This window comes from Rhinopithecus bieti, unplaced genomic scaffold (genome assembly GCF_001698545.2).
Source record: "Rhinopithecus bieti isolate Rb0 unplaced genomic scaffold, ASM169854v2 scaffold_11508, whole genome shotgun sequence".
NCBI lineage: Eukaryota > Metazoa > Chordata > Mammalia > Primates > Cercopithecidae > Rhinopithecus > Rhinopithecus bieti.
The window spans coordinates 2,013,388-2,030,928 of record NW_016806932.1 but is presented as its reverse complement, the minus strand read 5'-3'; the positions used below and the strand labels follow the sequence as shown (position 1 = coordinate 2,030,928).

Below are 17,541 nucleotides of genomic sequence, written 5' to 3'. Positions count from 1 at the left end.
CGCCGCCACCACCACCACCGCCGGCGGCGGCAGCAGCCATTTCATCTCCACAGAAACCAGACACAAAAACATGGCAGAAATGGAGAAAGAAGGGAGACCTCCGGAAAATAAACGGAGCAGGAAGCCGGCTCACCCAGTGAAAAGGGAGATCAATGAGGAGATGAAGGTATTTTTGGATCTCGGGGGCCAGGGAGACTGAGCTCTTTCTTGCGCCCGCTCCCCGTGGGCCGTGGTATGGATCTAGGGAGTACCGGGGCGCGCTTGTCAGTTTCTGTAGGATGCCCAGAACGGCTCCGCGCCTCCAGGTGTAAAGCAGAGGCCAACTCGCGGGCTGCATCCCCGAAATTGTTGCCAACCTCAGATTTGATGAGGGGGGACCACATACTATTTAACCTTAGGAACCCCAGGTTGGCACGGGCGCGTTTCAGAGCGAGGGCACCGGGGACCCGAGCGGCAGTGGGCAGGGGAAGAGGCTTTCCCAGTGGACGGTGCAGTTTCTGCCCCCCTTTTTGGGAATCATTCTCAGGTTCCCTCCAAAGTTAGGAGCCACCTGGCCGGGGCACCCCGGAGAGAGCTCTGTTCCACCCCTCTCCCCCAGCTCACCCTCCTGCTCCTCAGTCCCGCTTCCCCCCAACCAACCAGCTGCGACGGCGTGAAGAGCCCGTCAGTGCCCGGCGAGGTGCGGCCCGAGAGGCGCGGGTCTGGGCACGGTCCTGACCGCTCGCCTCGCCCGCCCCCGCCCGCTCCTCGCCACTGGCAGCCTCCGCCTCTCGCTCGCCTCTGCCTGCCTCACTTCCCAGCGAAGCAGACCCCGGCCAGCCCCGCTGGAGGACAGCTGTCTGAGGGCGGCCTTTGCAGGGCGCCTGCCCATTGTTCGCGAAGGCCGGCCCGGAGTCCTCTCGGCAAGGCCGGGCTCCCCGCCAGGCCAGCGGTGCACCAGAGGTGGAGAGCACAGTAGCCTGGCGCTCCAGCTGTTCGCGTTAGAGCGATTGCACAAGAGCACTGCTCGGCTCCGGACCCTCTCGTTGCCCCCCAGCCCCTTATTTTCCATGAAGTTGCGGCTTTTGCCTGGGCGAGGGTTTTATTCTGTGTTGATTTCACGAGTCTCTATTGATTTAAAACAATTTATTTTTCTGCGAGCCATCAAAAAGTAGCAGGTTTGCATTTTGCGGTCTTCTTGGTGTTCCCCATCTTCAGCATGAAATCCTTAATACTACCAGGTGGCTAAATACTACTACTTGGCCAGTTTTGGTTCAGTTTGTATTTAAAAGACAAACTGGATGAAAATGGTATGCAAGTTTATTGAGCTTTGACGCTTTCTTCATTAGAACAAGCATTTTCTATCATAGCTCACGCTTAGCAGGGGACACATGGATATATATCATATATGTATGTGTACCTAGGTGCATATGCTTAGCTTTATTTTCCTCTCGGAAATGTCAGAAGCAACCTAAATATCAGAATTAGGGGTTTTATTACTGGATAAGGAACTTAGTACCTGGAAGCTAGAGGTGCAGCATGAGTCCAACGGAGAGTTACGGGAGGTTTGCCTTGAAAATCAATACCATTTCTTATGATGGAAACCACCGTTGATTCCAATGATGGACAGTTATATATATTTTTAAGATCAGTAGAAGTTGTTGTTTTTTGATAGGAACAAAATTTAAACAGTCCATAATAACCATGCTTCTTCACTTACCCTTGCCTCCTGTCCTGCATTTCCAGATTACTTTTGCATTTCATTTTAGGTTGGGGGTGGGGAAAGGGGAGAGAGGTGAAAGCCACTAGGAAATCGCAACGAGCTCTGGCCCTTTAAAACACTGCCTAATGTGATGTATATGGATGGCAGCTTTTAAGTTTCATAGGTTCTAGAATTACAAATTAGCTAATTTTAATCAAAACATGTGAAATGTTATCCCGGCTGGATATAAAGGCTGACTGTGCTCGATGCTTGGGGCTCTCGTTGTTGATTTTGGCTGCAGGCGCACTCCGTGGTTTGGGAGATAGTTGTCCTTCTACAGTATAACAGATGTTTGTCTGAACTGGTGAGGAAGAAACAAAAACAACATTGTGTGAAGGGGAAAATTACACAATTTTAGCCGATGCTGCAGGACTAAGTATGGAATTAACCTTGGTGCACAGAATTTCCTCTTTTTAAAATGTTATTTTCCTTCCAAATCACCACCCACTATTTGAAGTTTTAATCCTCACCCTTTCAATCCAGAGTAGTATTAAATAAGAAGTTTTACACAGCAAATAATTCAGTTGTCTGTAGGATCAGTGTTTTCTCTCTGCTTTGGACCAAAGTAAAATACCCCTAACCAAAATTTTTAGTCATGTTCAAGTATACCATGCCCGAGATCTAGTGGAATTGTTTAGGTGCATTCTTCTAATACAACAGCACCAAAAGTCCTCACTTAAAAAGTGGTTTCTCAAAGTTAAAAGGTGAAAGGGTTATTTTGAACTCCTTAATGTCTTTCTGTTTTTAATATTAATAATCACATCAACAAAACCCCTCCCCAAACATCATGGTACTATTACTCCTCTAGCTCCCCGAACCTAAGTGTAGAGTAACATAACAAGTTGGTTGCCCTGTATATAGTTGTGTGCAACAAAATGTCACCGAGAACACAATGTGGCCTTGTGCAGCTTCATATCGGTGCCGCTGGAGCTGCCTGGCTGTGTTTGCCTTCATCTGAACGGCTTTCATCTGGACCAGTGTAAACTAAGCCCTGGTAAGTAATCACTGCCCGGCAGAAAGAAAGGAATGTATACAGCTAGCGTGGCCTAAGCTGTAAAAACGGAAACCTGAGCCCCCACCTCGGATCACATATCAAGGCTTGAAGGTAGGGGAAATGAAAGGGGGAAAGAGGAGAGAGCAAATGAAAAAGTCAGCCTGGGAAGTGGAGGATCAGGAGGAGGCCCTCCTTAGGGAGATTTGGCTCAGGGATTAGGGAATTTTATCGTGGTGTACAGTGACCTACTCAGGTTTCAACACTGGTTGGATTGAGTTGCTTCTCTGTGAGCTGAAAGAAAAAGGACTGGTGTGTATGTGATTTTTTTTTCCCCGTTCGGGTAATAGAAAGGACATTGGTACAAGTGTCTATTTTAAGTACAGCAAATGCAGGGCACTGAGAATGAGCAACAAACTTGCCTCATCATAGAGACTTCCTTCAAGATTTCCTAATTGAGATAGTCACATATTTATTTTAAAATGGCTGGAGAAGACAAACTGGCCGAGGTTTAGCTGACACCAGTAATGGCATTGAAGAGTGTCTTCATGTGGCTGAGAGCTAATGCTGGTTGCTGTTTCACTAGATCAGATATTGAGTTACATTTTCGTTATCACTGGTTTAATGTACATGGCAGTTGTAACAAATTTAAATTTGATACAATAGAGTTTTGTGTATGAAAAGTACATGACTTGGCATAGCTTGCTTGTAGTGTACTCCCTGAAAATATCTTCAAGTAGAAATGTTTCTCTCACTATGACCTTTACAATGTTTCTTTATCTTTCCTTTTCTTCTTCCCTTATCCTGGTTTTTCCTGATTAAAAAGATTGGTTGTACTAATGTACTTACAATTAGTATGCCTTATTTAATTAGTGGCTAGTAGAGAGAGTTTTTAAAAATCAGACAGCAATACAGTGTATATGTTTCTAAAGTGAATATCGTGATTGTATCTAATGTAATATGTCTCAGGTATATTGTTAGTTCACATGTATCATAATAAATGAATGTCAGGAGGGAATTCTGACATATGGGAAGGTTAATTAGTTTCAGGAGTTCATCCAGAACATAGTAGATATAATATAGAAACTAACTTCTACTAGTGGATGTGTAAGCGTAAATGTATATATAAGGTAAACATTGTTGCACTTAAGGATATGTGTTTTGTGCACATATTTTTTGTGATCAGTAGCTACCAAACAACAATACAACTCAAAATATCCAAACTATGAGTAGAGATTATGAGTCCAATTTTTGTCTTTTAAAATTCTTTGACAAAACCAGCATGATTAGATCAAGCATTCTGTGCTGGAAACTTTCCTAAACAAACCATAATTAATTCACTTACAATGTTTAACTTCTTTGTCAATTGCTAAACTACAGGAGAATCTGTGTTAAATGTCAGAGATGCTTCTTTGCTGAAGAAGTTTTCTGTCTATAAATATTCTCAGTAAGTAATTTGTACCTAAAATTACGCTTCAGTCCTGATGCCTACAATTTGAGTCAGGCACATCTGTTAGAGTTTAGTAGTAAACTTACCACAAGATTTTCTAGTTTGTTTTCTGATGGTCTCGATTTGGCATTAAAAATAACCTGTGTCAATTGCATAGACAATAAAGCAAGTTGCAGAGCCGAGCTGGTGAGATAAATAGCTTGATTTTAAGAGAGAGAGAAATCAGAGCGTGGATTGGAAAAGTCAGCATGTTTAAGTTTGAAATTGGCTCATTATTAAAACAGGTATATTTTAAGTTTTGCTGTTGAAACTCTCCTGGTGTCAGAAGCATAATTCTCAGGAACTTAGAAAGTGGACTTAGGACCCCAGATCCCACTGTGGCATTCACAAATTATGTTAGATTCCCCCTCTAAGCAGTGGCCTCAGGTGTGCCACGTGGCAGGGATGGGGACTAATGTTAGTGGGCATATAGTCCTGGCCTCTTGGGAGCAGGTATAAGATGTTCCTGAGCCTTCAGCCTTGTCCTCACTTGTTCTGCCAAAGACTTCAAGCTAAACCCATAAAAGATTGTCCTGTGAGAGCTTGGAGGGTTATGTATTATGGTCTGTTCAAACCAGGGGTTTTCTGGGAAGAGTCTCTTTCTCCATCCATGATCTGGTGTGATGTACAGTAGAGCATCATTCTCTAAACTTACTTATACAACTCGCAGGTTCCAGAGACGAGGAAATGGAAAGGAACCACTCCACTTCCTCTTGAATCTGAAATAAACATTTGAACTAGAAGAAAATGAGTCTGACAGACTCATTCCCTTCTGCGTTTCCTGCCTCTGTGCTTGCCAAGCACTGCTCTTGAGAAGCCAAGCCCTACTCTCCTTGTGTGAAAGACAGACTTACAGAAACTAAGAGGTAACAGAATTTTTGAAGGAAAGTAAAAAACAGGGCCTCAAAAAAGGGCAAATATTAGCGAGCACAGTGGCTCTCTAAAAGGGAGAGTTCTAGGAAAAGGTAGTCTCTTGTTAGGGTAACCAAACTTTTTATATCTTATATAAAATTCTCTTTTATTTACTGAGTCTTTATACTTAACAAAATTATTAGAAGTAGTAGAAGGTATATCATCAAAATCCTTAAAGTCTAAAACTTCCTCTTGCGGAAAGTGAATTTAGCCACACTTGTACTATCAAGCTGATAAGATTATTGAATATGTTCCTAAAGGAGAGGGGATATTACAAGTTAAAAGAGGAAGGAAAAAAACACAGAAGACTTTGTTTTTGATAGTGCCCATTGAAGCATGTAAACAGACCTGAAAGCATGTGGTAAGTGAGATTTGCTGAATGTATATTTTAGGATCTGTGGACCAATGGGTGTTAATATCTCTTATATAACCAAAGGCCTGTGGAACTCTGTGCTGCATTAAGGCTAGTGACTTTGGCACAGACAGGAAAACAATGTAACAAGTCTTGGTGATTTTTAAAGGCCGTTCTGCAGCTGTGAAAGGACACAGCTGCACACAGCTGTACACCTGCCGTGCCTGCCACAGTGTTAGCCTGAGGGCTGGTATTCACAATTTCACAGCATTTGTTTGACCCTTTTAGGACATTTGATGTCCTGGCAGCAGATTAAAATGTGGGGACATGATTGTCTGCTCTGTATCACGACGAGACAATAAAACACTATACGTTTTATATGCAGAACCACATGATTTTGGTTTCATATGCCAATTATATAGCCATCCAATTTAGGATATATCAATAAGAGAGTAAGACTTTCTTTTCCAGCCTGTTCCAGGCCAGAGTTGGGTATTAGTGTTAATGATGTGTCCTCTGCATTAAAATCATTGTGTTGTGGCAAAGAACAATTCTGCAGAATGAACCAAAATGGAGCATAGGACTATCTTCAAAGAATTTCAAGCTTGAAAGCTGTAGTTCAGGTAAAAACAGCAGAGTTCAGTATGTAAAGTCTGCACTGAGAGTGGGAATCTGGCCACCCTTACTGTTTCTTTTTTTTTTTTTTTTTTTTGAGATGGAGTCTCGCTCTGTCACCCAGGCTGGAGTGCTGTGGCCAGATCTCAGCTCACTGTAAGCTCTGCCTCCCGGGTTCACGCCATTCTCCTGCCTCAGCCTCCGGGGTAGCTGGGACTACAGGCGCCGCCACCTCGCCCGGCTAGTTTTTTTGTAGTTTTTTTAGTAGAGACGGGCTTTCACCGTGTTAGCCAGGATGGTCTCGATCTCCTGACCTCGTGATCCGCCCGTCTTGGCCTCCCAAAGTGCTGAGATTACAGGCTTGAGCCACCGCGCCCGGCAACCCTTACTGTTTCATGCACATTGATGACCCTCTAGTGGGTCATCTGTGGGGAGTGGCTCATCCTAACTATACCGTTGGATCCAGTGGGATCATAAATGAGGAAGTACTTTGTAATCTGCAAAGGGCTCTTCAGATATTTCTTTTGCACTATTTAAGTTTTATGTCATGACCTTTTTCTTGGCAAAACCATAAAATAGAACTGATCCACTGGGTCTGTGTTAAGAAAGACAGCTCAGACTCAGCCCTGGGCCAGGCCTGAGAATAGAGCTAGAAACTGACTTCTAATCGGGTTCAGTTCCTGCTTCACTCTGGAACTTGAACAAGGCTTCTGCCTGTCTTCTGCAGATTCCCTTTCTTGATCTCTATTAATGAGTCCAATGATGCTTAATAGATATCTACCCCAGAAGTATGTCAGAGCATATGGAGATGGAAAGGGAGATAAACTGTTTTCCAGAAATAACCATCATTCCACTATTCATAACCTTAACTAGCAGAGGTAGTAGCATTTTTTCCCCCATGCTTTTGAAATTGTTTGGAATTGGGAGTTTCTTTTTCCTTTGAAAGCGTTTCTCATGTGCTCCACTTTCTTGGATAATGGGTGTCAGAATGTTTTGAAGTTAAGTAATGTAACCGACAAATCCTTTTTGTTGTCATTAGGACTGTGACTATAGCTGATGTAGTTGTCTGTGACTGAGACTATATGTTAATTTTAATTAAAACTAGTTTTTTATTTTATGAAAATAATACATGGACATGACAAAATAGTAGAGTAGGCAATAGAAATAAGCAAAAAGAAAAACAAAGCCTGTAATTTTCCCACCCAGACACAATTACTGTCAACATTTTGATTTATGTCTTTTCATGTCCTTTCTCTATATATGATATATAGTTTTTATAAAAAAAAACTCATACTGTACTAACCTTCCTTTTAAAACTTAATATACTGTTAATAGCTTTTCGTGGCAATAAAAATTTATCTACAGTATATATTTTAGTGGCAAAATAGTATTCCATTATATGCCCAAACTATAATTTATTTAACTAGGATTCCTATTGTTTGGCATTTAGTTTGTTTCTAAGAAAACAACACTGAGATAAACATTCCTGAAACATGCATATTCCCATGGCTGTTTTCCTAGGATAGTTTCAACAGTCCCTAGAAGTAGAATTGCTAAGTCAAAGGGTATGTACAATTTTAAGGCTTTTAATGCATAGAGTCAAATTACTCTTTCTTACAGTTGTAGCAGTTTAAATTCTCAATAGCATGAGAGTGCTTACTAATACTACATATTATAATTTTTAAGCTTTTACATACTTATTTTTAAAATCAGGTTTTCCTGAGTTTTATTTGATCGTTTGTCTGTAACTATGCATTTAAATAAATATTTGTGACTGGATTAAGTGCTAAGCATTATGTTAGGTGAGGCATAAAATGAAATTAAAGGTTCCTGCCCTCAGGTAACTTACATTGAATTTGAAATAGATGACATATTTTACTAGAACTGGGACTTGCAGTGAAAATGGGAATTATGTTTATGGGAAGGGGAAGGGCATGACTTGCCCCTCACTGGGTAAGTGACTGGGGCCTTTTTGAATACTTCCTGCTGTCTTGGGTAGAATACAAATTTGAAAGCACATTGACATTCAGTTTTGCAAGGCCTGGTATGAAAAAATCAGTATCTATGTTTTAAAATCTACTTGTTGTTTTCAAAATAAATAAAATCACCAGTTCTTTTTGAAGATTTTGAAGTACTTGCGTTTCAGAGGTATTTTGAGAATTTGTAATTACTGCTATTTTCAAAGTGTTTTGAAGTCAACTCTTTATTATTTACCTGGTAAAATGTTCAATCAAAAATCACGTAATGTCATTCACAGCTCCTCAGAAAGGAAAAAAAATCACGTAGGTTGAACTTTGACATTTGTACAGTACTTCCAGTTGAATAAGGAAGGTGTTTGATGAATATCCTGGCAGTTAAGATCCAACAAAAATGATTTTGCTGGTATAGGAAGAACTCAAGAGGAGTAAAGAAATAGTAAAATTTCCTTTCCACCTGTCTTTCTGTGACCTTTTGTTTTGTTTTATTTTAATTATCAGAAGAGATCATGCTTTCAGACTAAATGTTAGGATTGTCTTTTTTCCTTATGAACCCCTGGAAGTGAGAGAGGAGAATTGGAGAGGGAAGGAAAGAGGCAGAGAAATTAGGTATATTAGAAGTACAAAGCAGTTAGAGTTAGATGTAGTATCAAACATTGTAAAATGAGGAGATTCCATTTTAATTGTGAATCTTGAGCACCCCTGTTAAGGAAAGTAGAGGTCAATGATCACATCCAAAAGCAAGCAAAGTCTCAACGTAAGTAGATATGCCCTATTTAGAAATCTCTTTATATATGATATTGACATCCCCTTGTGTGATATCTTTGCAGCTCTTCGATTGGTCCGGGAGGTAGCTTCTTTGGAATTGCGGACACATTGGGGAGTACAGAATTTATAATAGAAAGAGACTTGGCTTAAGAATTAGAAAATACGTATTTTAGTTTTGACTTTACTGGATCTCTCGTGCCTGTCTTTTACCTTCTTGATGCTCTGATTTTCTGTCGTAAAAAGAAGATGTCATATAGGTTCACCAAAAGTTTATTGTGGAAATCAAATACCTAACACATAGGGTTATTGAAAAGATCAGGAGAATTAAAAGATATAGAAACACTGTAAAGTGCTATAAGACTATTAGACATTATTATAATTACAGTGACCTATTTTCCAAATCCAAATTGGACCACATGGTTTGAGAGATTATTTTTGTGTCACTTCCAAGGTCAAGAAGCAGTCTGCAAAATGTAGTTCAAATGCCAAAATACTGAAATCTCTGGCACATTTTGATGATTTATGGGAGCAATGATAAAATATTTGAAATAGTGACTCAGTAAAATTCATGAGGTATGATCACTGTAATTATGAAATTTCTTTGCAAAAGGTTTTTTTTTTCTTTTATTTCTTATATAAGTAGAAGTTCTTTGATTTTACAGAATCCTAAAACTGGGAGGGACTCTTAACAAGAACCTCCGCTTCATTTCCTGCCCTAGGTCTCCAGGAGAAATGCTGGGTAAAGATTTTGGGGGAGGCAGATTTCATAACCTACCTTAGTTCAGTGGCTTGTTTTAGTACTGAATATCCTTATCTCAAACGTCTCTCTGCATTTTAACTACTATTACCTTTATTATTTTTCATATATATATGTATGTATAAAAGAAACTTAGGAAGTGAGTAACTTTTAAATAGGAAATTCCTTTTTAAGGGATAATAATACAAAAATAATGCTGAAAAGTAACTGTTGTAATTCTCTGCTAGAAAGACTTGAAAATCTTTGTAGGTCATAAACATTAAATTCATGTCTCAGAACATATTGTTTCTTCAGGCACAGTAGCTCACACCTGTAATCCCAGCACTTTGGGAGGCTGAAGCAGGTGGATCACTTGAGGTCAGGAGTTTGAGACCAGCCTGGCCAACATAGTGAACCCTGTCTCTACAAAAATAGAAAAATTAGCCGGGCATGGTGGCTCGCGCCTGTACTCCCACCTACTTGGGAGGCTGAGGCACTTGAGCCCAGGAGGTGGAGGTTGCAGTGAACCAGGATTTGTGCCACTGCACTCCAGTTTGGCCCACAGAGTGAGACACTGTCTAAAGGAAAAGGAAAAGAATATGTTTCTTGGATGATAACGTTAAAAATGTATTTTATTTACTTTGGTTTAGCACCATAATGAACTATGACATCTAGCATCAAACTTCACCTTGAAATTTAAAATTAAAAATTTTTGATTCCTTGGAGTCCTTTGACTTCTTCATACAATAGTGTATACAACAGAAGTAATAGTCATTTCTTGTAACCGTACTACAAAAAACTTTGGTGATCATTTTCTCTTTCATCTTGCCCCTTTCGTGAAAGCTTTGAGATTTATGGCTTGAAGTTATATAAACCTTTGTTTTCTGCTTTTGTAGCAGTATATCAAAACATTAAGGTGTTTATTTTTATTTTCCATGACAATAAAGAGAATGTTTTAGAGTTTATTTACCCTGACATTTATAGTAACTTGAAAATCATGGAATAGATCAAGTTCATATTGATTGTTCCATGAAGCCTCTGACTTTTCAGCACAAACCATAAACTAAACTAATGCAGTTTTATTTATTTATTTATTTATTTTTGTTGTTGTTGTTGTTGTTGAGACGGAGTCTCGCTCTGTCGCCCAGGCTGGAGTGCAGTGGCCCGATCTCAGCTCACTGCAAGCTCCGCCTCCCGGGTTTACGCCGTTCTCCTGCCTCAGCCTCCCAAGTAGCTGGGACTACAGGCGCCCGCCACCTCGCCCGGCTAGTTTTTTTGTATTTTTTTTAGTAGAGACGGGGTTTCACTGTGTTAGCCAGGATGGTCTCGATCTCCTGACCTCGTGATCCGCCCGTCTCAGCCTCCGAAAGTGCTGGGATTACAGGCTTGAGTCACCGCGCCCGGCTGATGCAGTTTTGATGCTCAAATAATGTGAATTTGGTGTTAATATTCCAGCTGAGGTTTCAGTTTTTACCCAGATGTCTAAAACTTCTGGATCCCATTCCTGGAACTGGTTCTGAAAGGCTGAATGGCTTTGCAGCTGGACTAAAACAAATCTATATCCTTGGCTAGGGGGTTGCTCCATGAATTATGCATTCGCAGCCTTTGTGTCACTTCAGAGGCTAGACAGAAACAGGAGAAAGTGGCACCCATAGATGACCGGTCTATAAAACTGGATATAGTCACTAGGATATATGCAAAAGATATTCCGTCTTGGCACAGTTTTCTTAGAGATTGGGGCAAATGGCACACAGACCAATTGGATGGCTTGCATTTGGCTTTTAATGCTGTTGGGAATTGGTTTTTTGATGAAAAGTATAAGCCTCATCCTTGGAGATTTCTGCTGCCAGACCACTGATAGAGGACCTCTATTTGTGTGCCTAGGGATTGTCATTCTCAAGCCAGGCTCTCATCTCAGTGAAAGAAATTAGGTGTTGGGGAGACTGACGCCTCATTAAAGGGATCTCTTTTGATTTAGTGGGGCAGCGTTCAACCCAATCCTCCTCAGTGATATTCCTAAAGTTGCTGAACTTATTATTCATATTAATCATATTTTTGTGCATTCATGAAAAGTATGTCTATTTAATGTGGACACTACCAGCCATCAGAGAGAATAAATGCCTCACTGAAGCTTGATATGACTGACTGTTGGCCTTGCGAATGGTAACACTGAGTCAATCTGGCTAGTTTTTCCTAATGGTTAATACACTGTACCATCACAGATTGACCCAGTTGGAGTTCAGAGCTTAAGTGGGTACTAAAGCAAAAAACCTAGCATTCTATGGGTAGTTTGAAATGCCAGGTTTGTTTTTGTGGAGTCAGTAGTGTAATGTCTTTTATTTTTTATGCAACCCCTGCTGAAATTTAAAGTCGTGAAATTCAAGAAAACATGGAACTCACACGTTGAGACTGTGCACACTCTGGCTTAGCCTTGGTGCTTTGTTTCAGGTATATAAATTATATATCGCAGTGTAATTCAGAAATGACAGCTTCTCAGAAGGATAATAAAGGATTCTTTGAGCCACAAAGAAGGTTAGAATACATAGTTTTTCTAGCTCAGCTTAGGAAGCTCGTGGTTCCCTGCCAGATAGGAATGTTTAAGGCACACACAAGCACTAAGGTCATTAACACACAGAGTCTTACATCTTGTTTCCAGATATAGCAATTGATAAGGTACTAAGATATAGTCACTTTAAGATATTAAATCTGTCCAATTATACTTACTGTTTTCAAAGTATGATATCCATAACAACAGCAACAGTGATATTATCTTACATTTATGTATTGATTTATAGTTCATAAAATGTTTTCATACAGTATCCCAAATCTGGGCTGGCTAGTAACTTTAAAGTTATTTGGTACTTTTATGTTACTTGTCAGAAGACAATCTTAGTGACCTTTGATTTTATGGAGAAAGAACCTGTCACTAATGAAATTTATAAAGCAACTTATGCATTGATTTTTTTTTTTTTTAAATTTTTTTTGAGATGGAGCCTTGCTCTGTTGCCCAGGCTAGAGTGCAGTGGTGTGATCTCAGCTCACTGCAACCTCTGCCTCCCAGGTTCAAGCGATTCTCCTGCCTCAGCCTCCCGAGTAGCTGGGATTAAAAGTGTGTGCCACCAGGGCATCTTTTGGTAGACATGGGGTTTCACCATGTTGCCCAGGCTGGTCTTGAACTCTTGATCTCAAGTGATCTGTCCGCCTCAGCCTTCCAAAGTGCTGGGATTACAGGCGTGAGCCACCGTGCCTGGCCTGATTTTTGAAAAAAACTCTTACAGAAGGAAAAAAATAAAAAAGAAAGACCCTTGTAACCTATTGTAATCTAGCTTTCTGTATGGTATTGTTAACAATTGTGAAATTTTTCTTTGTTGAAATTTGGCTTTATCTGTGATAAGAGTTATGTTAAGAAAACAACACCTAAATCAGAAAGCAATTTTAGAACCACAAAAGGTTGTTTTCATTTTCAAAATCTTTTCTTAGCTGTTTTTGTGATTCACCTTTCAATATTTTTGTATTGATGTTAGAGATAGACTTTATAGACTAATATGCTAAAATATGACTTCCTATTCACAGGCAAAACTAACACATGTAGTACCTTATTATCTTATCTTTAAATTACAAATATCTGAAGCCCTGTCATAATTGAATGCATCATCCTAAGATTTAAAACATTATCGTTTTGAACATGATTTGAAAAATGAACACCACACTAGGGGAAGTGAGGCAGGGCAGCAAATAAATGGGGAGGACAAGCAGAATTCAATTTATGCATTCTTTTCAAGTAGTTATTGATTATAGAAATAAGTAGTAGCCTATGCTTCTCTTTCAGAACTTTGCAGAAAACACCATGAATGAACTCCTTGGCTGGTATGGCTATGATAAGGTTGAATTAAAAGATGGTGAAGATATTGAATTCAGGAGCTACCCTACAGATGGGGAGAGCCGGCAGCACATTTCTGTTCTCAAAGGTAATGACATTTAATGTCCTTTTGTTCATGCAAAGAAGGATTAACTATCTCAACCTGCCAGAATTGAGTTGCTTTGGGACTCATTTTGTTGATTATGCCAATGGTTGATTTAAACATACATCCCCAGTAGTGCTTTCCCATAAACAGAATTCTGCAGAAATATAAAAGAACAACATAAAACAAAAAGAGACACAACTTAATCTCCCAGCTATGGGAGAACTAGACAGGGACTAGTGACCTAAGTGCCATGGTCCTGCATACAGATTTAAAGAAAGGGACAATGTTTGCTAACTAGAGTTTCCTGATGCCTTTGGTAGATATCAGTTGTTGGGGACTGGGGCTTCTGTTAAGTGAAATGTTAGGTTTAGATCTTCAGACTGCTAGAGAGATTCACTGTTAGTTTGGTAATCCTCCTTCCTTTTTTTTTCCAGTGGGAAATCTAAATGGTAGTACTATTTTGTTTTGCTTGATGTTTTCATTCTTTCCCTGCCCCCACACACTTGAATAGGGTAAAAAGAGGAGTAAGAGAGTGGTAGATGATTAGAGCCTATATTACTCTTTAAGAATTTTTTAATCAAAGCCCAGCTAAAGAGTGAAAATTACAGAGCCTTGGCAGAGCTGAATTAACACCGATTCTACCAGTGGGTAGCAGTGCCAGATATCTCATGGGGGAAGTCTGTATGAATACTGAATTTATGAACCTAAATTAGGAATGAGAGCTTGCTTGTCAAAGAAGAGAAGTATGTGAAGAAGCAACCCATTTAAGGAACTTTAATAAAATGTGGGTAAAACAAATTGTACATCATCACTGGCAATTTGATCAATATTTGCGTTGCATTCAAAATCTGTTGGCATAAACTACCTGTTCAAACATTTTATTTCCAGTCTTTAAGATAGAGCTTTCCCTTCATATATGCCAAGCAAGGAAATGTAATTGAGCTGTCCTGCAGGCAAGTGGAATTGAATGTACATGACAAATTTTATGTTAAGCTTACTATGAAATTGTACACATCATGCTACAGAGATAATATCATCAATTTCACTGTAAATGAAAAATGCAAGTCATGAGTTTGTATTCTATAAACTAATAGCTCATATAATACTTGGCCTAGGTAATAATCTTTGCTTCTGGGGAACATACAGCATGCCAGGATATGCTATAGAAGGAAAAAGTTGTTTACCATGGTTGAGGTTTTTGTTCATTTGTTTTTTTAAGTGATTCACATGCAAGGATACGATGTACAAAGCTCATATCATTGTAAGTTTTTAAAATTTTTAGTTTTGTTATTTTTTAAAGGGTATTATCAATACCTTGTGAAGCATCAGTTTTCTTCCCTGCTTCTTTCTCATTGGTTCATGTGATTATATTATGATACAAGTTTATAATACAGTGGTACCTAGTTACAATGCTGGAGGGCATGTTTTAGGCTTTCTCCGGTAGCCAGAGAGCTATGTTTGCTGTATATCATGTTGTACATGGAAGAAAAGGTTAATTGCCTCTTAATTTTCTTTTCTTTCTTTCTTTCTTTTTTTTCTTTTTTTTGAGACAGTCTTGCTCTGTCACCTAAGCTGGCGTGCAGTGGCGCGATCTCAGTTCACTGCAACCTCCGCCTCCTGGGTTCAAGCGATTCTTGTGCCTCAACCTCCCAAGTAGCTGGCATTACAGGCGTGTGCCACCATGCCTGGCTGATTTTGTATTTTAGTAGAGACGGGGTCTTACCATGTTAGCCAGGCTGGTTTCAAACTCCTGGCCTTGAGTGATTTGCCTGCCTTGGCCTCCTGAAGTGCTGGGATGACAGGCCTGAGCCATAGTGCCTGGCCACCTCTCAGTTTTGTTTTGTTTTGTTTTTGTTTTTTGAGATGGAGTCTCACTCTGTCACCCAGGCTGGAGTGCAGTAGCATGATCTCAGCTCACTGCAACCTCTGCCTCCCAGATTCAAGTGATTCTTACCTTAGCCTCCCGAATAGCTGGGACTACAGGCACACATCACCATGCCTGGCTAATTTTTTTTATTTTTAGTAGAGACGGGGTTTCACCATGTTGGCCAGGCTGATTTTGAACTCCTGACCTCAGGTGATCCATCCTCCTTGTCCTCCCAAAGTACTGGGATTACAGGCGTGAGCCACCTCGCTCAGCCACCACCTCTCAATTTTCTGTGGAATTTTACAGTGCTAAAATTTATCACCATGATTCAACTGGAATATTAGCTATCATAGTGGAACAAATTATAAAGGAACCCATTGGAAATTTATGGTAACCAGACTAAAAAGTTCCTGGATGAACTGTGGAGTTCTAGTACATTGTTTAAAGATTTGCAAGAAAAAATTTCTTTGGTTCATGGCCATTTTACTTGAGAAAATTAGGAAAAATTTAATTCTACTGCATTACATTCTTTGGTCATGTTGAATATGATTTTTTTCTTTTGCAGAAAATTCTTTGCCAAAACCAAAATTACCCGAGGACAGTGTTATTTCACCATACAATATAAACACAGGCTATTCAGGGCTTGCCACTGGAAATGGACTCAGTGACTCACCTGCAGGGTCAAAGGATCATGGCAATGTGCCCATTATTGTACCTTTAATTCCACCACCTTTCATAAAGCCACCAGCAGGTAAGTTACTACTGGTGTTTTCAGTGATAACAATTCATAGAAAGTTGTTTTAACTATCCTATGAATAATTATTAAATGCCCAAGTTAATTTTGGTAGAGGCTGTCTTAGGGACCTTATAGGTAAGAAATGTTGATACAGGCATTACTTAGAGTATTATTGTTATATTAGGAAAATTTCCTTATCTACTACTACTTAGGCTATAAACTTTCAGCTGGCAATAAACCTTTTCTACCACTGACTACAAAACAATGTTATTTTCTTTGAAGTCATCTGTTTAAAATGAGAAAAAAACATAAAATGCTTTTTAAAAATAAGATATAGACAATGACTGTTTAGCAAGAAAAAAGTAACCATGGTTGGCCTGTAATCCCTGCACTTTGGGAGGCCAAGGTGGGCGGATCACCTGAGATCAGGAGTTTGAGACCAGCCTGGCCAACATGATGAAACCCTGTCTCTACTAAAAATACAAAAAAATTAGTATTTTGGGATTAGCTAGTAATCCCAGCTACTCCGGAGGCCAAGGCAGAAGGATTGCTTGAACCTGGGAGGCAGAGGTTGCAGTGATCTGAGATCGCGCCACTGCACTCCAACCTGGGCAACAAGAGCAAAACTCCGTCTCAACGAAAAGAAAAAGTAACCACGGTTGAACTGGGTGGTGCATAAGGAGGGCCACGTCTCCTCTGAGGTCTCCTGAGGAGAGGGATAGTTTTATAAAAGGGCATGTGGCAGGCTTGTTCTTCAACATGCCTTCCTCGAAATCTATTAGAGAAACCACCTAGATTAAGCTTGTCCAACCTGTGGCCCAACACAAATTTGTAAACTTTCTTAAAATATTTTACAAGGATTTTTTTGAGATTTAATTTTTTTTTTTTTGAGATGGAGTTTCACTCTTCTCGCCCAGGCTGGAGTGCAGTGGTGCTTTCTTGGCTCACTGCAACCTCTGCCTCCAGAGTTGAAGTGATTCTCCTTCCTCAGCCTCTCGAGTAGCTGGGATTACAGCCGCTCACCACCGCGACTGGCTAATTTTTGTATTTTTAGTAGAGACAGGGTTTCACCATGTTGGCCAGGCTGGTCTTGAACTCCTGACCTCAGGTGATTCACCCGCCTCGGCCTCCCAAAGTGCTGGGATTACAGGTGTGAGCCACCATGCCGGGCCCTAAAACAATTTTTTAATCTCATCAGCTATCATTAATGTTAATGTATTTTATGTGTGGCCCAAGACAAGATAATTCTTCTTCTAATGTGGCCCAGGGAAGCCCAAATGTTGGACACCCCTGAAGATTATGTATCTTCTCCACACGGAGTTCTTTCTAATTCCTGGAAACCTCTCTGAGAGCTTTTTTCGTTTCTTTTCTTTTCTTTTTTTTTTTTTTTTTT

At 40.0% G+C, this 17,541-nt stretch overlaps 1 protein-coding gene across 1 annotated transcript in view; it reads left to right on the top strand.

Moving 5' to 3' along the window:
- Positions 1–6: 6 nt before the first annotated feature.
- Positions 7–17,541, top strand: part of SOBP (sine oculis binding protein homolog) — a 172,218-nt gene continuing 154,683 nt past the window's right edge. Inside the window, 3 exon segments of the mRNA XM_017878760.1 lie at positions 7–166; positions 13,410–13,548; positions 15,978–16,163. Of these exon segments, the coding sequence (XP_017734249.1) occupies positions 71–166; positions 13,410–13,548; positions 15,978–16,163 (421 nt within the window). The 5' untranslated portion in view covers positions 7–70.